The sequence below is a fragment of the Ptychodera flava genome, assembly GCF_041260155.1.
Source record: "Ptychodera flava strain L36383 chromosome 23 unlocalized genomic scaffold, AS_Pfla_20210202 Scaffold_23__1_contigs__length_28996876_pilon, whole genome shotgun sequence".
NCBI lineage: Eukaryota > Metazoa > Hemichordata > Enteropneusta > Ptychoderidae > Ptychodera > Ptychodera flava.
This window is the reverse complement of record NW_027248277.1, coordinates 10,507,452-10,533,308: the sequence shown is the minus strand read 5'-3', so window position 1 is coordinate 10,533,308 and position 25,857 is coordinate 10,507,452. Positions and strand designations below refer to the sequence as shown.

Below are 25,857 nucleotides of genomic sequence, written 5' to 3'. Positions count from 1 at the left end.
CACGTTACCCATCGGTATTTGTCAAACTCATCATAGTCTAGACACTGTGTTTACTTGTCACTGAAACTTTAGTCATTAAAAGGCAATGGGAGACTTTTAGTTTCAAAGTATGGGCGTGGGAAGCAAGCTTTTGGCACGACACACTGTGGCATGGAAAACACACTGAAACAAAGCGTGCTCACAGTCAGGTTGTTGAAGTGATCTCGTGTACTCAAAATTTAAAAATACTTCGTCTCCGCACGTAACCTTTCAGCGCCTGCCAACTTTCATTGTGTAAATCAAATATTTATGTGTAAAAGGGATTAGATCCTGCATCAGGCGATCATGACTCACACAACAAGTGTTTGATACATTTGGAAAACGCCCATTAATATGTTCTTCTTAGGATTACACAATTGTCGGCAGCTCTAAATTTGGCGCCAACTATTCGGTTGCCATGCATGACAAATTTTGTATGTCAACTTCGCCTTCGTCGAAAGTATAATGTGAAAACACCCGCGATGCATATTTATCATATAAACTCTGTAAGTATACCATTATGACAATTTTCCATATTTGTTGAAAACACCAAACTTTGTACAAGAGATCTATCAACTCCGACAAGTCACGACGAAAAGCGTCGGCTCTTTACAAGTGATTATGATGGATGTGACTCTCAGGTCGTGGCTTAACACGCCATGAAAAGTGACATTAAAAGAATGGTACTAAGACCAGAGCCTCCTTCCCGACCAATTAATTACCGTCCGCTTGCCCCCCCCCCCCCAAAAAAAAAAACAAAAAACAAAAAACGGATAAAAAAAAAAACAGAAATGTCTGGGCACTTGCCAAACCAGGGCAAAAATGTTATGAGGACGGAAATAACAAACTTTTTTTCTCGTCTCGATGTTTTCTCTAGAGGTCAGAGTTTTCTCGTGTAGAATAATATATCCAGCTTTCTCAATTTGAAATTTTGCAAACGACAGACAAAATCCATTATTGGTGTACTTCCTTTGTCGTGTATATTATTTTGAACCATTTATAAGCGACGTAAGAGCGTTACAAGGTCTTCGCCCGGGACTCTTGTACTCATACTTCTTCTACAATATTAATGCGCTTAGACAGTAAACCAGATTTCTTGTAAAATCACATCTCATTGAACATTATCGTTGGCCATTGAACTCACAACAAGTGTTCTCTTTGCCACGTAAAATCTCTCCTTGTCATTTAACAAATAGAGGAAACAGTCGATACAACTTAATATTACCGAGGAAATTTCTAAAACCACAAACATACCAAAATTTCGTATTCTAAAAGTTGCTATTTTGTTTGTTTGTTATTTCTCTTCACTGTAGATTATTTCTTGCTTGTGGCAGTAAGTTTTCGACCACGTAGTGGCCTAGCGATATATGACTCACACACGTGTACTATCAAGGGGTCAACGGTCATATTTGGCATGGGTTCGTAACTATGGAAACATACTACCTCACAAACGTAACTTATATTCTCTCTCAATGTGCTCAATAAATGCTGCACAATGATCATTTATGATATTTCTGCAGAGAGAGAGAGAGAGAGAGAGAGAGAGAGAGAGAGAGAGAGAGAGAGAGAGAGAGAGAGAGAGAGAGAGAGTGTGTGTGTGTGTGTGTGTGTGTGTGTGTGTGTGTGTGTTCTGCAAGCGCTCTGACAGGACGCAAAGATGGAAGGACACACGTCTGCAGACGTAGAGAGAACCACAAAGTAAACTTAAAAATCTCCATGACGACATGAAAAGAATGTAAGAAAGACAACGTCTTTGAACGGGCTGAGCGTCGTAATCAGATAGCTGAGGGACTAGAATGGAGAAAATCATGAAACTATTCCTGAGAACAAATCTAAAAGGGAAGTTTAAAGGAAATCATGAAAGTGTCTGTAAGGGAATACTCAAATTGGATTTAAAAGGCTGGCACTAGCCCTCTGTGTTTTCTAGCAACGCGATGCCTTTGATAGGCCACTGAGAAAAGGTCACAGAAGCAGTAGGTTTAGTGACCTTATTTCTTTTCAATATTCACATACGGAAGAAAAAAGTTAAAGCCTCTCCTTCAGTTTGTCTCCGGTTTCCAGGCATCGGCGAAACAAATATTTATTTAGTTAATACTCGAGGACACTTTCCCTCTAGCCTGCCGCTATTGTGCACATAGTGCTCATCAATGTGTGGTGACAGAAAATCTACTTAACACAGCAAATAATGCGAAGATTTATTGCTCTGGAGTCACGCGGAGGTCACTGTGTGCTTCATTGCAAAATACCCGATACGTCATATATAGAGAAAGACCGCATTCTAATTTGCCTTATTGTTGAAAGCGCACTTCATGTATTTTTGATCTTGCTTAGGCTTTTTTAGTTTTTCTCAGTCCTCCAGTGAAGCCTATGTTATTCTTCACAAGCGGTGATGCGCTACATCGTCAGAAATATGTTTTGTTTATGCGGCAACAAGGCTGATGATGCTCCGGAGTACAATCCGTCTACAGCGAGAAGGCGTGCAAGCAAATTGCAAATTTAATAGACGACTTGTCAAAATGCCTCGGGTGACAGTTGCTATGCGTGTAAGAAGTCTGTCTGCTGTGTACTCCCCACCTTGCCTCTCAGCCTCCCAGGGTCGCGTTGACAGTATTGCTGACATCTTACCGTTCGGCTAGGAACAGGTACTATACATCTCGGAGATTTAAATTTTAAACTGGATATTCATTTTATGGTGATAGTAAACATAGGGTTTGTCACCCCGTAAATTTCAACCGGGATACAAATTTGTCAAATGTACTGAGATAAAAACGGTAGCTCCTTGTATATTTTTTTCATATTGAAAACAAAATCATCGAGAATTTACTTTTATACACAAGTTTAAAACGGTTCAACAAGTGTTATCTGAAGTGAAGAATTTACAAATTTTAAGTCTCTAAATTTCCCTAAAATTAAAAACGGTGAAGTGTACTTTATAATTCTAATAAATATTTACAATCACGTTATAAATGCAATCATCGCAAGCGTGTCCTTCAACGAAACGTCACATTCTTTTACTATATCAGAGCAGATTTTCAAGTATCGTGCTGAATTAAGCACACACACTTAAATCTATGACACCATTTCGATGGGATACTCACCCCTGACAATCTATTACGATTTATGAGCAGAGTAAATTTCTCATAGAGATATATTAATCGGGTCATTTCACTAGATCATTAGTGATCTGCAACCTGGCTACGACAAAGCGGCCTGCCTGATCTACCACTTGTGAGAGTACATTTTAAAGCCCTTGGTGTAAGAAACATTTCTCGGTAGAGTTAACCCAGGGATGGTGGCCATGTTTAATTTCAAATATCGCCAAATCGTTTGTAATTTGTTTTTTCTAGTACCAAAATTTGCACGATGGTCCCTACTACTACCTTAACGACAGCATGATTAGATCACGGCATTTAGAGACACATCCTGTAGTAGACAGACATATGTTGAAATGTTCTTTGAACACTTACATATTTATAAAAATGTTTGTCGCAAACGTCTTTGCAATTAGCTTGAAGATGGTAGATTGTGGTTTCCTTTGTTTATACCCGAATGATTCCTGAAAATCCAAAGCATGAACCGTATCTGTGTGATACTTTGTTCTGAGTCAAATAGGACGTGGAACATGCACTGTTATTCACAGCTAGAGTCACTGTACAGAAATATGATGTTGAACTCTCTCTCTCCTCTCTCTCTCTCTCTCTCTCTCTCTCTCTCTCTCTCTCTCTCTCTCTCTCTCTCTCTCTCCTCTCTCTCTCGTGAATTCAAATGTAGAAATACGTGATATCCTAATATTTCAGCGAAGTTTATATATCTAGAAATCTGTCCTAATCTTCTGGATAAACGCTGTTAACACTTACGCTTGTCGGAAGTAATCGCGTTGACAAACTGTAATTTTGTTTGCAATTGAGCAGTGTCAATTTGTTCATAAGATAATTCGAAGGGCAACACCGTGAAGTCGGTCAAGATTGCAGAATACGGCGCCTAAAAGAGCAGACAAACCACAACTTAGTTATCAATATATTCACAGTATTTTTCTACTCCTCAGACAGTCGAGTTGGATATATGCATACGCACACAATTGACATCGGCTCTTGGCAAGGCTTCAATGTAGTTAACTATTTACTCACGGCAGCTTGCAGCGACCTAATAGATGTGTTTAGTAATGCCTTTTTGCAGCAAAAGAAAATGAACATTTCTGGATATTTAAACGACAACAATTATCCATCAGTTGTTGGAGAAACATGATATGTATACATGGGGTATTTTTGCTATTTGTTGTCTTACAGTACACGTTCCGAGTCGTACTGATTTCGAGGGATATGCGGGTGGAGGGGGTACGTAGCGTCGGTATATGTGTAATGTCATCACCTATTGTTGGTATGATGAAACAGAATGAGGCTCAGTTGGATTTTCGCACTACCAAACTTAAGTTTAGGGAAAGCAGACTTTGAGGCCAAACACAATTAGTTGTATTTTCCGTGTGCGTGTTTTAATTATCCACAGCCACTTACCATCGCTTACATATTGACAGCTATAACGGACATCGGTATGATTCGCAGCTTTATGGCGCACGGGAGAACACGTGTTTTTGTGACCCTCCACCAGAGAAAACATAAGTCACAAATTTTAAGTTCTGCGGGCCGAAAAGAGAGTAGTTCAAGTTTTTTCAACTTCTCATAGATAGCCTCAAAGTACTAACCAAGACGCTCTTGTAGTCGTGCGTCGAGTTTGTTGAAGTGAAGTCTCGGCAATTGTGTCTTTAACAGTTCAACACCTTGTCACTTTTAGATCGTTGTTTGAACGAAAGTGAGTTTGTCTAATTAAGGTAGTCAAAATCGCCATTGACACCATCACTACGTCTAGCTGCGGGGCTGTGTAGGCGACATCTTGAGTCTAAATTCTATCTTTTACATTGCATTGGTTTTAGTTTTATTTAATGATCAATGCCTCGGCGTTAATCATCAGTGTTACTTGAGAATTCTATCAGAACGATAAATATGCTCACTGTTGTTTAAAATTAATATTTGTCAGTGCCTGATAGCCGATTGAAGCCATAAAATATGTTGCAATCTCGCCAACTAACTGTAGGAAATCCTTTGTGTTCATCTTAACCCAGATATTTCATTTATAAATTGAAGTTTTGAAAGGCACAGTTTACCTTAGGGACATAGAAATGTACTGACTCGCAGATTTGAAATGTCCTTTTCACAGCAGTGTTCACAAACTTAAAGCGTCTACTTGTCAGAATATCTATGCAGTCATAATAAGATAACTCCAAAATTATCGCAAACATCACTATCACTGAGCTCTCTGAAATTTTTCGACATACTCTGTACCAAAACGTGTCATATCTTATGTTAAAAATCGAAAATGTACTGCAAATCAAGGAAAATTTGCTTTATTAGGTAAATAAACCTATCGACTGGGCTCCTGTTGGTTCTGCTGTGGTTCTGGAAAAGTGCTGCATGTACACTTCCTAAACTTGGCACAGTGATCAGGATCAAGTGTTAGGTGGTCCACCTAACACTTAAATTATTTATTTGTTACGTGACCCAGCGGCCACATTGGATTTAATGAAAATCTAAAAGTAGCTTTAGCTTGTTACCCAGGGCTCTGAGCAATGTGAAATTTGGTGTGTAGCAAGCATGTCCACTGTTCTTTAATATTTATTATTTGAAATTTTATAAATGTCATCACAACTGTGAGTACTATTACATTTACCAAAAGCATTTTGATCGGTCACGTCATTTGGCCGCCATATTGTTTTTTTTTTTTTTTTTTTTTTTTTTTTGTAAATTCGGTTTAATCAATCAAAATCGTAAACTCATGAACACAACACACATTGAGCTGACATTTCATTCATCTTATCACTAGGGTAAGCATTATTGCGTTTGTGGAAGACATTTGGATTGGTCACGTGGCTTGGCCGACATATTTGATTGTTATATAATCCAATTGAATCTACAAAACTCTTAACTCAAAAACAACTCACCATTTGAACTGAAAATTTGCTCATTTCACACCACCTAGAGTAGGATCAAGCTTGCCAAAAACATTTGGATTGGTCACGTGTTTGTTTGGGTTTTTTTAATCGGCCATATTGGTTTGCGAAAAACCTATAACCACTGAATAATGTTCAACATTTATTTCTCCAGAATCAATACACCATTTGAACTGAAATTTTGCTCGCATCAGCCTTAAGTTGGGTACTTTCCAGTTTGTAAAAGACATATGGATGGGTCACATGGTTTGGCGGACACCTTCAATACACGGAGGCCCTTGGGCTCATATGAGTTTTGTCATAGGCATGGCGACGAAAGGTTGCCTCTAAAAATAACACCAATGAAATGGTATGGGAATACAATCTATGGGTATGGGAATACAATCTATGGTTATGGGAATACAATCTATGGGTAAGGGAATACAATCTACGCGTAAGTATCTTCTGCATTAATGTCACGTTACGATACATTTTGCAATCAACTCTGCTCGAAAAAATGCCTTATTTTTCCTCGTCCAACCTGCAGTATGACTGTCTGTAATAGTCCAAGCAAACGGTTGCCACAGTGATATGAAGCCACCTAAGTCACTGTTAAATCGTAAATATAAGCAAAAGCGTACCCTGGCCGTATTTTTACCAGTTGACACCAACATATTCTTTTTAGGTGCGTGTTGTCATTTTCAAATAGATAGGTAGGCCGGGTATGGGCAAAGCTTTACACTGAATGAGCCCAAGACAGACATAGTAACTTGAAACGTATGATTTTGTTAATAAAGGGTTGACGCTGACGTTTGAAAGTAAATATTACGCTCATGTAATGAACATTTCCCCCGCCAAATATGATACTTTAACATACCCGACAGGCGCTTCATACATCATGTCATTGGTTTGTCGTCTTCCCAAGCCGAGAAACCAATCGCTGAATCAAACGTTCATCATTCATCTTACTAAATCTCACCTAAACTTCGCATAAGAGAGGAGAGTGATAAGACCAACCCGTATTATCCTAATATTGCCCAATCATTCTGTTACACCGACCTGCCAAAAAAATGTAAACTAAAGTTTTTTTGTTCCCAATTTTGCAAGCTCGTCACACACGCGTCTTGTGATTACGATTATGATTTGATATAAGCATTGTCAATTAACAACATATTCAAGACAGAGTAGTGAAGGCCGCAATATTTGTGTGTCGTTTATTTGTCTTTTTCATTGATTAGATTATGTGCACCATCCATACACTGACTGGTACAGAAAAGTACTGCCGACTCACTTGGGATTTTGCAGAGGGAAATTATTGACTCACAGCCAGACAATTAGTATTGGCAATAGAAGAGTAAACATATATGGCATTTTTCTTTCGCCTCTCTAGTGCTTTTGCTGGAATTTTGACTTGAGTGGGCCTACTCAACGATGCAAAAATTGCAACAGAAGAGCACAAGCATCGCTGAGTAGGCGTTCCAGACAGTCATCGCCCTTAACATTGATGAGTCTGGAACGCCCACTAAGCGATGCATATGCTCATCTATGCAGTTTTTGTCTGTGTCTATCAGATATTTCTACATGTGTATCTGGCGCTTTCTATAAAATCCACTTGGCCCTATTGCAAAAGTAGTGACTTATTTTTTTATGTCGGTGGAATTGTTGAGTTCTTCAAGTGAAAACCAGAACTTTTCTCGCGTATTGTCCATCGTTGACGACAGTCTGTCACAGACGAAGTCCTGGCGACTTTTGAAGTAGATGAAATACTTCTCTGAACAGTCATTTTATAACCTATTGGACCATATGGTGACCATATGGTTACAAGCATGAATATGTTAAGTGAGAAAATTGTCAACTAATAAAATATAAATTATTTCATATTTTAGCCGCTTACCCGAAAACGTTTCGGAATGTAGAGTGAAAGCAAAGCAAATAACTAACTTTTACCGAAGTGAACCAGCCCATTTATTCGATGACAGGTGTCTTTCAAAGTTGAGCAAGCTACCTGACAAACCCCTCCCCCCTACATTCATCTTGCTCAATGTCGGTTCATAAGGAAATTACCTGGTATGAAAAACAAACTTTAATTTATGCATAATACAAATCCGTTGCTACGCACGTGATAGGCTGTCGACCAATTAGGTTGTAGTTTGCGATAGGGTGTTATTGCACTTCAAATAATGCCCTATAAAAGTGCAAAGTAGGTGTGCTACTGTTCATTCGGGGTTTGGTTTGGTGCTTGCTTGATTGAGCCAACGAAATCATCAACAGAATGAGGTAAGTTTTAACAGGTAAAAACTTGGTAAAAATCTGTAGAAGAATGGAAGTTCCATCCAACTTTGGTATCGATCACTTTTATTTTCATTGTATTCTTACCATATAGTACAGTTGAATTCAGTGTTTCGGAAAGGTGGTTTCAAGGTGCTGGCAATTTTACTCAGAGATCAGAGAAAGCTGAATGATACAACGATACGAATTTCTCTCCTAATATATCTACTGGCAATGTATACCAGAAAAAACATCAGTGACTGAACAGAGAACGGGTATTATAGCCTCGATTATGTAAAGTTGCAAAGAGGGTTGTACAATTTAATGGATTGCTGGAAGCATCGTTTGGTTTTCCGGTAAGCATTGTCAACTCATTTCCAGTACAGTTTTGCTTGCAATACGTTTAGAACCATATTTTAAGATTGCAAAGGGATAACACTGAAGGAAATCTACTTGTTTTCTATGACTTCATTGCATCAAATGTTTAAAAATATTATGAAAAACTAATTGCATGTTCAATATAAGATTTAATCTGTCACAAATATTTTAACGAACTCCGTTAATGCTTCAGCATATGTAATTGTATCAAAATAGTTCCTAGTCGTATTACCTTAAATTTTAGTGTTGCTGAACTGTGTCTCTAACCTGATTTTGTGTAATCGGACCAGTAGTGTTACTCTAAGTGAGGTTATAACTAAAATAACGTCATTGTAAAAATAGGATTTTCTAGGCAAAGTAGAAAAGTGTTTATATGTCGGAGTCGCACTGTTTTTGCGGTTCGGAAATGTATACGTACGATTTATCCAAGTTTCAAAGATTTTCCGAAAACCTTGGTTTGTAAGTTGAGCGTCGTCTAATTGTGGACATTGCACGCATGCATACGGTCACCGCATCATATGAACGTTTTCGAGTCTACTAAGTGATCGTCAAGTCGTTTTCCTTAATTTCGATTCCTACAACCATGTCCATCTAATGACACAAAGACGCCATCGAGTACTTTCTGTATCGTATTTTCATTCAATCCGATCGTACTTCACTGGAAACCTCCAAACAAGACCGTGAATATTCTCATTAAGTAAGTAGCGTCCCATGTGTGAAGAATCGAATTATTATAGTATCTCATTCAAGGACAAGCAATAGAGGAATTGTCCGAAATCAGCGTCGGGGTAGCAGGCGTTTTGCTTTGAATCATCTGAAGGCGCGGAGAAATGATCGATCGGAAACCAGTTCGAGATAGCCGCTGTAAGCAAACCCTTGAATGTAGTTCGGATTGTAGTACTCGTGCTCGGGAGTTTAAGACACGCGATCAGTGAATCGGTGAGGAGGTGATAGGATCGGAAAGTTCGTCACAAAACCCGGGGGAGCACTGAGCAATGCTCGTCCTTCACAACGCAAGAGGCTCTTGTTACCGATGAATAGTCCGTATTATGTTCTCATCAACGTCTATCTCTACAACGATGTGTGCTGCTTTCTTCCGCGGCGGAGGAACTTTCCCTTTATTTCGCAATCTCTGACTTCAAGTTTCCCCATGCAATTGATGCTGTGGACAGACAAGTTATCGCATTTAACGATTTCTCGACGTTTGTTTCGGTCTGTGACTACCGTTCAACCGTTGTTATAGTGTGGTCCCCAGAACTGGGCGCATGCTACGTTGCTGTGTACAAATGTACACTTGAGTTGCATAAGGCGCCTAACACTGTCATACGAAGGAGGGAATTTTCGTTTGCCTGCATTGACTTTAGGGATGCAATCATTGCAGATAAAAATAGATCATAAAGCAATCGAAGCACTCATCAACATCTTTTTTTCTTCTTCTAAAATGCACCAAGGTATACAAGCCAGTGTTTGATTTAAATGATTAAAATCAGCTTTTCTATAATTGTACATAACTCTGTCAGATTTGAGGGAAGCATTGATGCAACGCATGGCAAAACATTCACATACTATTGTTTTGTGAATTGAGTTAATCATGGGTTCAACACAAAGCATTCGTACATTATTGATGTTATTACAAAATACAAGATTTAGAAAGTTTAACATTTAAAACTTTAAAATCGGCTCGACAGTCGTTCGTGTCACTACATGTTCTAATTGAAACGCCATATCATAGATACACGAAAGGCAGTCACTGTAAATTAGCACTTGTAATATAATCATAGCGATGGTTGGGTTAGTACACTACATAATATTTTTTTGTCATATTTGTGCAAAGTCAACATTTTTGTAGAGTATACATGATACACTTGCTGTAATTGTCATAATTTTTGTGGATTATTGAGGTAAGACAGTGTTTCCTCTGGACTTATATAGGAGAACTCGCTCGTTGCTGAGAGGTAAGCCGAGACCTAACAGATAAGAGACTCACGAGATAAGGAGACTGCTTATTTGCATATAAGTAAGTGTATAATGTGTATAAGTGTAGAGGTGCCCAGATATGGACGATAACGGCTCTTCACTAAACGTTTCAATCTCCCCTCTTTTAAAAAGTAGTTCATTTCATTTCACGTGCACAAATGTGCACATTTATTTGCATTTCAAGGCCTCCGGCCCATATACAGCGGGGTTTTATCAAATGACTGATACAAAATACACAAATATTGGAAGAGAAAAAACAGCAGGACATATGAAGCACCAATGCTGACACAAAATACCACAAAATACATGGTCTTTCTTCTAAATTACAATGAAAGTCATGAAACTTAATCTGAAAGTTTTAAAACATCTTCTCTCATTTGAAAGGCTTTGTGCACAAAATTACAAAGGTTTAAGACATCTGTAGAATCCTTTCCACTCATTACTTTCAAAAATTTTAAAAAGTTAGGTTCTCTAGTTACATCGTCTGGTAAATATTGTTTTCTTAGCTGGTTGTACAAAGGACAAATTAGTAAAAAATGATATTCATCTTCAACACTTCCATTAGAACATAGTTGACAAACTCTAGCTTGAGAGTCAATGTTCTTGCGTCTTCCCTCCTCTATTGCAAGCGGTAGAGATGAACAGCGGAAGCAAGCAAAATTTTGTAAAATAAAACGATTACAATTGAGATGAAGATATTTTTCTGGTTCGAGTAGACTCTTAAACTGTGTACAGCTTTTAGTTTCAATTATAAAAGACCATTCCATTGTTGCTTCAAGATATCCGCTAATCTGGTTTCAACAACCGTAAAAATAATGTTTTTATTGCCAACTTCTTGAGCAAGCCAAACATGGCCAAAACCATATGAAAAAAGAATTTGTTTGACGGATGCTGCCCATGTATGTCTGCCTAAGGAGTCAAGGTTGTACAACATCAAATATGCTTGTCTATGGAGTCTTTCTGGAGACATCTCGGTAAGCTTCACCCAATAATGTATACAACGTTTTAGTGTATGAAAGAAAATTGGCAATCTACGACATCACGTCACAGCTTCATTTGCTGTTTGAATTACAACACTTAGTAATTTTCTACACCAAAGTCTCTGTATTTTTTTCTATGGCATCGTAAATCTGAAAACCCCATATCTCTGAACCATAACAAAGAATCGGCAGAATCATTGCACCGAACAGTTTAAAATGAGAGTGAAAAGTGAGATACTGCACTTTCCATCTGGTAATTGACAATATATTTAACGCTTTACCGGCTTGATTTGCTAGTGTATTGACAGCTTTTGACCAAGTGTTTTTAAATTAAATGAAACAATCGCGAAAATGAATTAATGGTCATGACCATTAATTCATTTTCGCGATGGTTTCATGTATCGTGTTTAAAACCGGGGACGAATATATGCATGGTCACCCATTCATTCAGTATCTTTCAACGTGTCAAACAAAATAAGTAATATATCGTACTAAACAAAATTCATGAAAAATCGTCGACTTTGTCCCTTTAACATGGTCTTTGGAATTTCTTTGAATGTGAAAAGGAGAAGGCTTGTAAAAAGAACCATCAAGGGGCAAATGCTCAACGGAGTCATCGAAAATGAAATCATTTTCTGTGCCTGTTCTGGCGTTGAAATCACCTCAAATGATAAAATAGCTGTCTGGATTCAAACTATACAGTTCAACCAGTTGGTTTTCAAAAGCTACTAAGTTATCCACACTACAATCTGGCTTAAAATAACAACATCCAAGTATCACATCTTTACCAAATTGGAACAAACTCTTGTCAAAACGTACAAATACACAATTCTGTAAATTACTTTTGATTCTATTTACTCTATCAATGAAAGATTTTTTGACATAAAGTGCAGTGCCACCACTAGGACGCCCTTTAGAGTGGCGTTTTGTTGCGGAAAATGTGACACGTCATAGTCTTTCAAGAAATCAATCTTATCTCTAGACGTACAAAACGTTTCAACCAAACCTATAACATCGTATTTTGCACAAAATGAAACAAAATCAGCATTACCTATTTTAGATTTCAGACCTCTACCGTTCCATATCAAAATTGACAAGATAGACTGAAATGGGCGTTGGTCATCTCCCTATGGTGCTCGTTGATTTACTGGAGAAGCTTTCATCTCACATGTAGACTGTTTTCTTGCCATGCGTGTCTGTACTGATTAGCTTGTCGTATCGTACTTGAATTTTCAGCGACGGATTCTCTTCATTGAGCGACTTTCGGAGAGCGAACAAGCTTGAACGTACCTTACGAATGCGCCTTGAAAAATCTTCGCTGATACTGATGCTAGTGCCTTTCAGATTTGCGGCTTTCGATAGAACTTTCGATTTGTCTTTGAATTTTGCAAACATAGCTATTATCGGTTTAGCTCCCCTTATCTGCGGTGCGTTGATGATCCGGTGTGCACGTTCAAGTTCTATTTCTTCAGTTATACCCAGGTTATTTTTCAAAATATCCTTGACTTTTTCCTCTGAGGCGTTCCAATTTTCAGCTGGGTCATCTTGTTCAACGCCGAAGAAAACCAAATTGTTTCTTCTGCTGCGGTTTTCTAGATCGTCATTTGCTTGCTTCAGACTTTCATTTTCTTTCCTTAGTTGATTTAGTGTCGTCTTGATTTCCTCTATCGTGCCATTGCTAGATTCCAAGTTAGCCAGTTTAGATGAATTTTGTTGTAATTCTTCCCGTAATTCTGAGATATCATCCTCAATTCCATCCATTCTGCCGTGGAGTGATTCTAACTTTTGACTTACATGTTCCGATTCTGTGATCAGTTTGTCGAGTTTCTCCATGATAGATGCAATGTCACCTTTCGTAGCTGGATCCTTTCCTAAATCTGCGCCAGAATTCGCAGATCTAACTTGTGGCCAGGGTTTCGTTCAACGTCGCCAGCTATGACTAAAAGTTCCACCAGGCAGCGTCTTAAGCCTTATGGCAAGTGACATCTGGCAGTTGAGTAATGGTATGACGAGTGCGGCCATCTTTGTTGGTTTCCTTTGTCTTTCTGGGTTGCCACCAGCAAAACTCCTGATTTTGACTCGATGTTGGTCTAAATCTACACCCATGACGTGAAAGAGAGACGAAATGCACAGACTGATCGTCTGTGATGGTAAACAGTGAAAAATAAACTTTCCAGCCTTGACTTTTGCGAAACGTTTTTGGAACCGAAGTGCCAACGTGTTGTGTCTCTGCCAGTTACGTAATAACCCCATAAAGTAATCATATTGTATGTAAATCGGTTCAGAAAACCTCTCAGTCACTAATGATCTATTAGTTAAAAGTAATACAGATACTATTTAATCAGAAGATGCAAACTTCTTGTTTTGATCAACGTTCGCAGTTAAGAAGTGTTTATGGCCAAGGATCTCTTAAATGGCCGACAAACAACCATGTATTGGAATGCCTGATTCCTCAGGGTCCGTACTGCTAATTCATATTGCTCACTAGTCCAAACTTGATCACTGAACTTTATGCAGAAGTAAGAATAACAGAATGATATTCAAGATGGGGGACTCTTTTTATAACACTCCCTTCACTTCTGGCAATACGTCCCGCGACTCTTTTTATGAGACTTAAATAACTGGTATTTGTTCTTTCATTTTTCATCTCTCAGGACTCTCAAACTGACGCTGGTAATACTCTGTCTCCTAGGCATAAGCATGAACTCTATAGCCCAGGGTAAGTTTTCAAGAGTGAAATGAACAGGGATGTTCCTAGAACAGCGCTAGTCACAGTGGACATTCAATTCATTCCATTATATAATTACATATTTTGGTAAGAGAAATCATAAATTCCAATGTATACTTTTTTCGACGAAATCATTTGATGTCCATATCATTTGTATTGCATCATAATGCCAAAGTTCATAATAATTTGCCTTATTAATTGGATTTATTCTTCCTGACAGATGTCTCGGTTGCATCCATGTCAATTACTAACGCCAACGCGGTGACGTATATGGTTGGTGGCAGTGCACAGACTATCACCATCACTCTCGGTTTGTCAGAGACCGGGGGCACTGGTGGCAGCGTTACAAAGATGGAAGTTTACTTCACCGACAACGTAGAATTTGAAGATAGAACACCCGCTAAGACTTCGAGTCCAGTAGCCAAGGACTTCACACCAGCGATTGCTGTTCCAACCGGAGAAACTGACAACAAAAATCTCATTAAAGATCAAGCCGTTCAACTTACAATAGACTCCGCCAAGTGTGGTGACTACACTCACGTCTGTGTGGTGCTGACTGCGACAGGTGATAGTGTTACTGACAATAACGATAAGTGCCTACCATTCGGTGCAACTGTCGGTACACACGCAGGAACCAAACAATGTACAGGTATTTATATCAACATTTATGCGATATTTTGAATATGGTGTCGGCTACAAAACGTATTAGGGTTGTACAAGGCTAGCGATCATCATTCATCATTTTCAAATTGGCTTATTTATGCAAATTGCGGGGTTTTTTTCTGGACGATATTACTCTGTAGAATGGATATCTATATTTACTCAAATTGTTCAGTGTAGTTTTACTTGCTACCACAGTCCTCCACCCACGGGGTGGAGGACTGTGTTTCCTACTAAATTTGCCAATTAACGTTTTTGCCGGAAATTATCTGTATGTAGAGATGTAGGTAAATGCTTGGAGTATTATTAATAAAATGTTATACGTAAAAATTACGAAGACCTTCAAATTTAGCCGAGAATATAACGCGATACATGTATTTCCCCTTTTTTCGCTCAGCTCCAGGTATTAAAGCCGACAGTTTCTCCGCTACTGCACCCGAAACGTACACAATCGACACTGAAACCGCAGTTGCCTTCACTTTCTCCATCGGTTTGTCGAATGCAGACAGCACGAATTCCATCATCTGCACAGCTATCAACATACATTTATCAGATGATGAAACTCTGACAAAGAAATCTACCGCTGTACCAGTGGCTGGGACAAATTTTCCACACACAATCGCCCCTAGTACAGACGGAAGCACCGCTACAACTGGTTTGACAGCTAGCATCACGGCAGACGCTGCGCAGTGTTCTTCGTACAAATATCAATGTGCCCAAGTCATCCCGGGCAATGCTATAGAGTGCTTCAGTATAACCGACAAGATAGACTGCCCAGGTAAGAATTTGTCACTTATTTCACAACTCCATATAGAATGAAACGGTACACATGACGAGTTCATACACAGTGGTGCCGTCATTTCCACTCTATGCCGTTCTGTTCTGTATGATGTGTTGATAGCGGTGTCGATGGCGATGCGGTACTGCTATAGGTCTATATCTGTTAGTGCAATCGGCCAACCGGAGGCTGCCATTAACATAGACTGTCCAACTTGTAAAACAATGTACTTGAACGACAAAACACAGTGTAACTTGGAAATTTGGCGCGGTTTTGTCCGTTACACCATGTTCTACCTTTCTTGATTTCTGTATTTGACACTTGATCCTATCAGATCCAGCGCCTGGTATTCTCGCGGCCAGTTTCACCATTACGTCACCGTCTAGCTATACATTGGAACAGCAAAGGCCGTCGATATTAGCTTCTCGATCGGTCTGACCAACACTCACACCGCTGCCGTCGAATGCACCGCCATCAATACTTACCTGATACAGGACACTTCGGAAACAACGAAGTCAAGTTCGTTTCCAGTAGCCGGCGTGACATTTCCGATATCGGTTGCCGCCGGTGCGGACGGTTCAACTGCGACTACCGGTTAACCGCAAGTATCACAGCCGACGAGGCGCAGTGTTCGTCGTACAACCGTCTGTGTGCCGAACTCATACCGGGTGGCGCTAGAGACTGCCGTGATGTCAGCACAAACATAAACTGTGAAGGTCTCTTATATTCAATTTAGTAGTTGTAGTAATTTTGTTTAACCTTTCGCTTAATCAACACTCACCAATTTCTGGTTTCGATTGAATTCTTTGTTTTTGAACTCACATTGTATCTACCCCTGTAGCCATAACATTTTCATTGGGTAGAAATGGATTTTCGCTATACAATATGAGTGACAGAACATAAACCTTAAAATCGTTGCTTTGATAGTCGCCGCCTTTCTATTGGTCCGGTCAACTATTTGTTTGTAATTTCACTCATTCAACTTTGGCAAATATGAACCAACCTACGTCTTTGCACTTCGCAGTAGCTTTAAAATCACACAAATGCGTCAAATAAGTAGCGTTAATAACATAAAGTGCGTCCCCTATAAACCTTATTAATTTTCACCTCTGCACTAACTCCTGGTTGCTCTCCAAACTTAGGAACCACACTGTCATCCTCTACTACCCATATAGACGTGCTGTTACCACTGAGTTTTTTCTCATTTCCTTTCAAAGATGACTCTGGATCTGGAATCCTATCTTCTAACACTCTGCTGACAACCATCCTGGCAGTAGCTGTACTGGTAGCAGCAAGACCTTGAATTTTGTCAACTCTCAAGATTCAACAGAAAACATCTTTGTGTAAGTTACATGGCATTTTTGAATCCCGGAATTTGGTTAAAGAAAAGGGATCTTCGAAATACCTGTCAATTCGGATATTTACATTAACTGTAGAGCATTAGCCTGCACGAGAGGGGAAGCTGCTCCCCCCGAATTTTCTGAACTGTCAATATGTAAATTTCTCTTATTTACCCAAATCCTAACCAAGCTAGGTTTTGCCCCCGGTCCTTAAGTAACATAAAGTATGTTACACTAAGGTGAATTACGATAGCGACGACGGTAATGACGATACGACGAGAACGACAACCACGGCGGATGATAAGATTATTGAAGTATGCCATTATCATAGTAGGAGATCTCAGGTGGCGCGTTTGAGTTTAAATATCAATTTACATCTCTAACATATTGCACCCTTATTTTCCTTGCAGGTGGAAAGACTTATTGGACAAATACCTCGAATACCTGCGGAAACTATTTCAACCAATTAATATTCAAGTCGCGTTATGTGGACAATCACTTTGTGCATCAGAGCTATGTGTCGAATTAAACTTTCATATCTTTTAACACATCCATGCTACTCATAAAGCCCCAATAGCTGCTAATTTTAGGCATTATTTTCATGATTTTATTTACAAAAAGATTTGGTTCGTTTAAATGTACTTGCTGAAGGACGTGTACTGAAGTGTTACTGCTCGCTGATTTGGACCATACTACACGTTTTAACAGGTTTAATAATAAATGGGTGCCGCACCCATAAAATGGCGCCCCACGGGAAAATACAAAAAAACAGTATTTCCTGCACATATACATCGTGATCATAACAGAACAAGCATGATGCCATTTACTTGAATGCACAACACACGATGGCCAACATTTTGCCGTGTAATCTTTATTTTCTCTGTCATATGATTAGTTTTTGAAAATGGCGGGAAATCTAAAATGACGTTAAAACCTTTGAATTTACATGCCACCCTCAACACTCATGGCAGCATTATACACTTTTCAGTCTCTAATGGGTCTTATTCAAAGAATATTCTTTGAATAGGATATTTTGAGATCGGTTATTAAACATATGCAGCTATCGGGGCTTTAAATAGCATTTCAAAACAATGTCATTCCGAATGAATTCATTATCCGAGAACAAAACTCTCCGTAAATACTAACAATTTTGGTATCATTTCTTATTTTATATCATCAAATGCGCGGGTAAATTTAACAAGTAGATTTATTTTTTATATAAATTTATACCATTCTATAGTTGATTCGTCACCTTGTGTTTATACTTCATTCAACGTAAAGAGTGAACAATTCTCCAACGTCTCCAAAATCAGTTCTGAAAAATGACAAATTCGTGTGTGTCGATGACAGTGCTATGGATGACGTCACATGGGACATTGTTACACATCGTAGCGGTTATCTCATTTGTCGAGTGACTCCGTACTCGAGACACCCTTTTGGTATAAAATAACATCATTTTAGCCAACGTTAACAGGCATTAGTCTTGTTACGGACTATGTCGTAGACTGTATTTTGTTTCTTTCTACTTGAACTGTTGGAGTCGTTCTGTTTTACGCAAAGTAATATCCGTTGGATTCGAACACAAATTTGAATAAGGTTTGACGTTTTTAAAAAATATTTCGAGACAAAAAATGAAAAACTCTGCTATGTTTGTTTAGATTGAATCATGCTGCAGTTGCTGTGCTAATAAAAAGTGATACATTTTAAGTTATCGTCGATGGCACTTATTTATTATAAGAATGATAGAGAGAGAGCGTGAGAGAGAGAGAGGGGGGAAGGAGAGAGGGGAGAGATGGAGAGAGTGGGTGGGAGGAAGCCCGTTTTGACGTTTGTCAAAGTTTCAATTAAATATCATGGTATAGAAGCAATAAGCTACCTCAGCAATGAGTATACAACTCGATTTTGACCATTTCACTCCATAATGTACTCGTTATCGCTCGTGCACATATATGTTATGAAATGGTCAAAATCTTGTGTTATACCGTCGCTGGATGTAGTTTATTGCTCATCTACACCACGCTTAATTTTCAGCTGTTTAAGTCATCGATTGTGTGTTGGACTTCCCATCTGTCAGCGAGTCCATATATAAAAGCATTGCAGGAGGTAGATTTGATAGGGCAATATATGCAGACCTAAGGACTCTCAAACAAACTGAGCAGGGCGTACAAGTAGCTGCAATAATTGAAGCCCCGGGCCGCCGTGTTTGCTGGTAGCGGACACTTGCCAACACGACAGAAAAAGCTTGCGCACGGTACATGGGCTTCAATTATTGCTGCTAAGCATGCAGGTAGAGACTAGAGTGGTTGCATACGGAGATCAATGTTTTGGTCAAGAAACTCACATGATGACGTAATTTAGGTTCAGAATACATCAAGTACGACTTGACAAGGCTTCTATCTAAGAAGGTAGAAAGAGAGCTGAAAAGAGAGCTGGAATAAATCAAAGCTTACCTTACTGAAATTGGAACCAATTCGGCAATAATAAAGTCAGATTGTGTCAGTGAACTGCATAAATGACGACTAGTTCCTGTAGTGATCGTTGCTTAATGGGCATACTTATACATCGTCATACATACATGATTCACAAATATTCACGCTGTAACATAGCCGGTTTTATCAGAAACGTGTAGAAGTGAAATTGACTTCATCAGTGGCTTGCTGGTGAATTACGCTAAAACGAATGGGAAATATGCGTAAACACTGAGTATCACAAAGGAACTGACAAGTTGACAATCTATTGTCAGTGTCAAGGATATCTACTTCAGAGTCCAAAACCTTTTTAACAAATTCATAAGCGGGCGAGTGTGATGGAGTTGGTTCCGTGTTTAATATATCCCTTTACATCTTAGGAAACCTTTTTTCGGTGTTTTTTTCGAACTGAAGCATGGATATTGTTATTGTTAGTTTAACGTGAGGAAAAGCTGTAGAAAAGAAGACAACATAAAGTTTGACTCTGTCCTTTTACTTGAGGTGCATCCGATAAAATACCAAGTCTCCTTAACACTAAGTTTATCAATCGATAGGCCCGTTGCATACAAGTTATTTCTCAAGCATCGCTTACCTTTTTCAAGGACCTGTTCAATTTGTATAAGAACGTAATTGTTTGGATTTTTTCAAAGGCAATACTTTCTTCAATTTTTGCCGACAAACTTGTTTTCCCAGTTTTGAGTCTCTTTGCTTACATAAAAGTCGAATCCATTGCCATGTTAAAATCATATCACCGCACTGGTCAATTCTCACAAAGCAGTGGGGTAAATAAAGACTAAGCATTTCAGGCATTCTAGGCCACCTCTGTTTTACCCCTATTGATCTCCGACCAATCACTTTCTGTTCAAAACTGTATGATACAGCCATTGCAGCGGCATTAGAGCGCCGCCATGGCTCAGTGGACTGGTTGGCTTTTGATCCGTCTTGCAATGGCAGATGCATCGAGCCAGGTCGGGACTTCCCCTAACATGACGAGTGAAAAGCTCTCTTCAATATACACATGCAGTTTACAACTTTCTCGTCCAATTTTGCCTTTTGATATCTTTGAAGTCTATAAAGTATTGAGGGAGACATTCGAATCATGTTTCGATTCATCTTTCGTAAATCTTGACTCAAGTGGCCCTGTTTACTGGGGAATCATCATCTTTTGTATGGTTCCCTGACCCATTTTTACCGCTGGCTGCGCTGCCGCAGTAACGAAAATAGGGTCAGGTATGGGCTATTGCTCAATATTCGAGTGCAGTGATTGCGTTGAATTTATTTCCTACTTGGAGGTACCTTCGAATTTAGATTTCGTATGCCCATGGAGTAATTTCATCTCCATAGCTCCCTGATTTAAGCATCCTATGTCAACATTAAATAAAAATCAAAATCATTTAATTTTGAGATTTGCTGTACATGCCAAAGGTCACCATGGTCACCAGGTCTAAGAAAAAATAGACGATAATCGTCTTTTCACACTAAATACCATAATATTTGTCCCATAGCGCGTTCTACTTAATACTTTCATGAAATGTTCAGAATTTATATCCACACACACTGTTGCTTTCGACAGTTGATTACAGATCAATTCATAGAGAAATTAAATTAGGCAAAATAAAAACAAAATGTTCACAAAAGACGGCAGAATATGATAATAATTGTTGAAACAAAGATAATTTTCCGTCTGTTTTTATAAACATGATCAAAGATGGTCATTCGTGCGTTGAAATTTGTTTGCTAAGGAGAAATGGAGAAGAAAATTAAGACATGTTTCAGGTACCTCTGTCAATCTAGAAAAAGCAATATTGATCACAATTAACGTACAATTGTGGTGACAATGTGTCGGGACGCTACACATAATCCTTTTTCGTACATAATATAGGGATCGTCGACCATCATTAAAACTAACCAGTGAGAAATATAGTCCTTATATTTATATATCCCCGTAACCCAGTGACACTCCTATATATTCAAAGACACGTATTGATATGATCGCTGAGAAAACAAACACCTTATTCTGCACTCCACGCGAAAAAAACCAAAACAAAACACATTTTATGATATACCTATTCAAATGTTCGACAACCCCTTAAAACAGCATTGGTCTTTTTATATTTAATATTAATAAAAAAACGCAAAGCAGATTGAATGTGAATCGACACAGTATATGGAAAAACCTTAACCATCATCATGGGAAATAGATACTATCAAATTCTAAGTTGACCAAGCATACACATATTGGCTTACCGTAAGGGTGACAACATATTGCCGGGTGGCCTCAGACTCGCTCAGAATTTTTGTTAATAATGTGCATTTGAGCACCTGCCTTACTTTAATATTTGCTTGTGCCCAACCTCCTCTCTTTTTATAAGCTAGAAAATGTTGACCTTACGAGTCTATTGCAAAGTGCAAATACAGAATATTAACGCATTGCTGTAGGACATTGACTTGTAGCGCCATTTGTCATACTGCTTCCGCTTGTGTCATAATTCAGTCTTCATACGCATATATGAAAATAATCTGACTTCATATTAAATTTTTGATTGACTGTTTTAGGGAAGCTTTAATAGCCTGTCAAGATTCAGGCATCCAACATCTATGTAATTGAATACCTTGGTTCGCCAACCCTAGTACGGCTGCGCCATGACGTTGATGACGCCAAGATGTATTTCAATCTGCTCTATATCGTATTTGAGAATCGTTAACAGCAGAAAAATGTGTTTATTATTGAATGACTTTCTCGTACAATGTTGCATTTTTCTTCGTTTTAACACGTAAAAATTCTAGCTGCTTCAAGCTTTTGAATCATGTATAGCTGCCTATCGGAATAGCAATCAGCTATTTCATCGTCATCACTTTTACAAGATGAGGGGCAAGCAGAGGAACTCTGCTGTGTGCTGTACGAAGGTTGTTCTTTCGTTTTTGTTTTTGTTTTGTTTTGTTTTGTTTTTCAGCATGTGTCACTTAACCTATTTCGCATGACAGTCATAGCCGTTGCAATGTCAAGAGGTCAGACACAGTCACATCACAGTAGGTTAGACAGACAATCCCCTTGTAACTTTGACAAAATGACTCGAGTTATTGGTTTATCTTGCCGCTTCATTGCCATCGAATGAGGCATATCCCCACTCTCGCACAGTACAATAAATTACCCACAATTCTCTTTGATTTGTATCATTGAAGATTACTTTCTTATAACTTTTTCAGTTCTGTATGCAAACAATGATGTGCAGTATCAGAATAATTGATAAATAATATCAAGTAAATTTATTTTTAGAAATTTCAGCAAAAGTTTCCAAATAACCATTAAACAACCATGGAAGTCACGTTTTGTAGGTACTACAAATGCCATACTTTTTAGGCAGCAAGTTATGACGAATTGAAGGGGTCATTCTCTGAGAAAACTTAGAATGCAAATTTCTTTTGTCATTTCCACTGGAAAAAATCAATATCCTTTTGTTTCATAAATAGGTGCAACCGGTCTCCCTACTTTCCATTACATTATTCTGTATGGCTGAAGACACGTTCAGTGGAAAATTTTACAAAAATGTCATCTCCTCTCGCAATCTTGCATAATTTTCCAAATCATTTAAAATGAGAATTGAGAAGAATGCTGTTCTTAAAAGTACGTTTTCAGAATTTTTACAGCTAGTCTATGAATTTGTCACACATGGGAGACCTGGTAGACTTCTCTGGGGAATCTCTGAGGATACAAATCATAATGAATTATGGGAAATTTACGGTACTGTGTCTCGCTTGTTTTTATTGAAATGCATACTAATAAAAAGCAAACCAGTACAGCTTGTACCAGTTTATGTTTGCAAAAAAGGCACTTTGCAACTAAATCACTCACGACTGCAGTTGGATACAGAGAAATATCTCTTAGGCCAGCTTTTTGGTTGCTCAAATTTTAGCTTGCTATCTAGTCATTTTAATTTAGAACTCTGCCCGAACATCTGAACAATATAAGACGTCATTCAATGAAGAGAACACGGACCTCCTTCCTAAGGGGCCGTAGATAATTAAAAAACGCGCACGGCAAACCTAACTTCCGCGTTTAGTAGGGAGGGGGTTTGGCCATAATTTGATCACCCTGCGCCAAAATCGCACTTCATTTTTTTCATATTAACATCTTGCTCCGCGTTTTACTGTATCGCAAAATATCTCGCTATACTGTTTGGCGTGTACCAGGCAATTGCGGCACCTGCGCTATGCACCATTCTTTTGACATACATAAGGTACTCTGCGCACGATTTTTTGAAGGGTCTATGGTGTATGGCGTAAAATAATGTAACAACAATTTTGGATACATTTTGTTATAGTTGGCGCTGAACAAACATTGATTTTAGAGGGGATATGCCAGTGGCGGTGGGAGCGTATGCGTAATGCGTGATGTGGCCGAATATTTCTGTTTGTTGCTTCTCCACTAGGTGACTGGATGGTGTATGTTGTGGGTTCCAACCGGATTGAAAACAACGTATATTCATAGCCACGTAATTACCAATTGTACAGAATGAGGCTCGGTGGGATTTTCGTGCTTCCAAACTTTCGTTTAGAAGGGGGGGTTGAGGCCAAACACACATAGTTTCGTTTACCGTGTGCATGTTTTAGTTATCCACTGCCCCTAAAGTAGCATTAAATCCCAATCACGATTCCCTTCCAACGGCCCGAACAACAGAGAGCGTTGGTGTTCAAATGTCACCTTAAAGACGTTTTCAATGGGCAAGATTGTGCATATTGTATTTCCTCAACTGACACCAATAGAAACTTGTTTTTCTAATCCAATCAAATGGAAGGAGAGGTTGATCCACTGCCCCAATGTCATATATGGAAGGAAAAAAGTTCAAAGGCTGACTACAGCTCTTTACAATGCGGTACGCGGAATCTATGCTGATGACGTCGTCACAATATTAATTAACAAAATGGAATGTCCTTGCAATTTGTGCACATCTGTTTTCAACTCAAAACTGAACGTTTTGAGAAATGAAGAATCATTTTCCCTGTGCTTTGTAATGTTCAGTGAGATCGTTCTGCAAAGGACGTTGCTTTCCCTCGCAAAATTCATCGACACCACGAGTGACCTCAAGGTAAGTCTTGACCCTGTGTCCTGTGCGGACCGACAAAAGCAAAACAGGGGCCAACCAAGTACAAGTTCCTGCTGTCAGCATGATGAATGTCACAGGAAGTATGAATTATTAAATGGTTGCGTAACGACAAAGGGCGCTAGCGTTGGAGTATAGGCCTAAGTAGGTCTAATATGCAAAATTTTATGTCTTTCATTCAAGAGGCGAATGTCGACATTACTTTGTTTCGAACGATTATAACGCCAATGTGTATATGGTAAGATATTTTCCTGATAACAGTACCTCAACTATCAGAGTATCGTGTACATAAATAAACCCCTATGCAGTATGGTCGTGTCTTTTTCTTTGAACAAAGGGCAAGTCTCTAAGCTATAAAGGATTATCAAAATTGTAAATTAAATGTGAGAGAGATAAGAGGCTATCGGTAATTTTCAATAGTGTATCTCTCCCCACTAACTCTTGAAAAAACATCTATGTGAACAAATATCTACATATCAAATATGGGGAATTCCCTACAAGACGTCATTCGGGCGAAGAGAGTCATGGTTCAGAAGTCAGCATGTACTACGCTGACTTACGTTCTGAGAGTGGGGCGCCCTCACTAGACCTACGAATCTGCCAGTGCCAAGATATGGTAATTTACCCATAGGGCATATTTGTAAAATACATTATAATTTTAATCAAGTTTATACAAGTAAAATAATAGAAACATTATGTGATGGTATTTTTTATAGTTTCATTTTCCGACACATTTTCCAAATCTCAATGAATGTATCGGCATGTTTATATGGTGGTATACGTCAAAATTTAAGACACGTTACCCAATTCTTATTCATATACAGCTCAAACGACAGATCGCAAGCAATAACGATATTGATTTTACTGACCGACTTCTGATTCCGAATTTTATAATAGTATTTAGCGTCTTTCCTAGGGTAACTTATCAGTCTTATGGTCGTCAAGTTCACTATTAGGAAGCGTAAAAGTAGGCTGCGGAGTTAACAATATGGAATCGAAGGAACAAGAACATAGACAAATTTGCTAACACTTAGACATTTAATTATACCTCTCGTTGTTTGGGTTTGTTTCTATGGGGCAATGTACATGCACCAGACTAAAGAGGGGGTCAATAACATTAACTGACACCCTGGAGGGGATATGATTTTCAAATTATTATTAGAGAACATTGTGATAAATA

General features: G+C 38.7%; 2 protein-coding genes across 3 annotated transcripts in view; both read left to right on the top strand.

Moving 5' to 3' along the window:
- The window catches only part of LOC139123931 (uncharacterized), a 200,337-nt gene that overhangs the window by 20,658 nt on the left and 153,822 nt on the right, over positions 1–25,857 (top strand). The gene's annotated exons all lie outside the window — the stretch shown is intronic.
- Positions 8,216–18,818, top strand: LOC139123930 (uncharacterized). Of its 2 annotated transcripts, XR_011549796.1 has the most exons (7): positions 8,217–8,275; positions 14,256–14,320; positions 14,550–14,978; positions 15,387–15,767; positions 16,102–16,483; positions 16,985–17,110; positions 17,518–18,818. XR_011549796.1 is itself a non-coding variant. In XM_070690078.1 (6 exons), the coding sequence occupies exons 1-5, from the start codon at positions 8,271–8,273 to the stop codon at positions 17,068–17,070; spliced, it is 966 nt and encodes a 321-aa protein (XP_070546179.1). In that variant the 5' UTR covers positions 8,216–8,270; the 3' UTR covers positions 17,071–17,110; positions 17,518–18,811. The 2 variants fall into 2 exon arrangements, 1 of the variants encoding a protein (XP_070546179.1); XM_070690078.1 differs by lacking the exon at positions 16,102–16,483 and having other exon boundaries at positions 8,216–8,275; positions 17,518–18,811.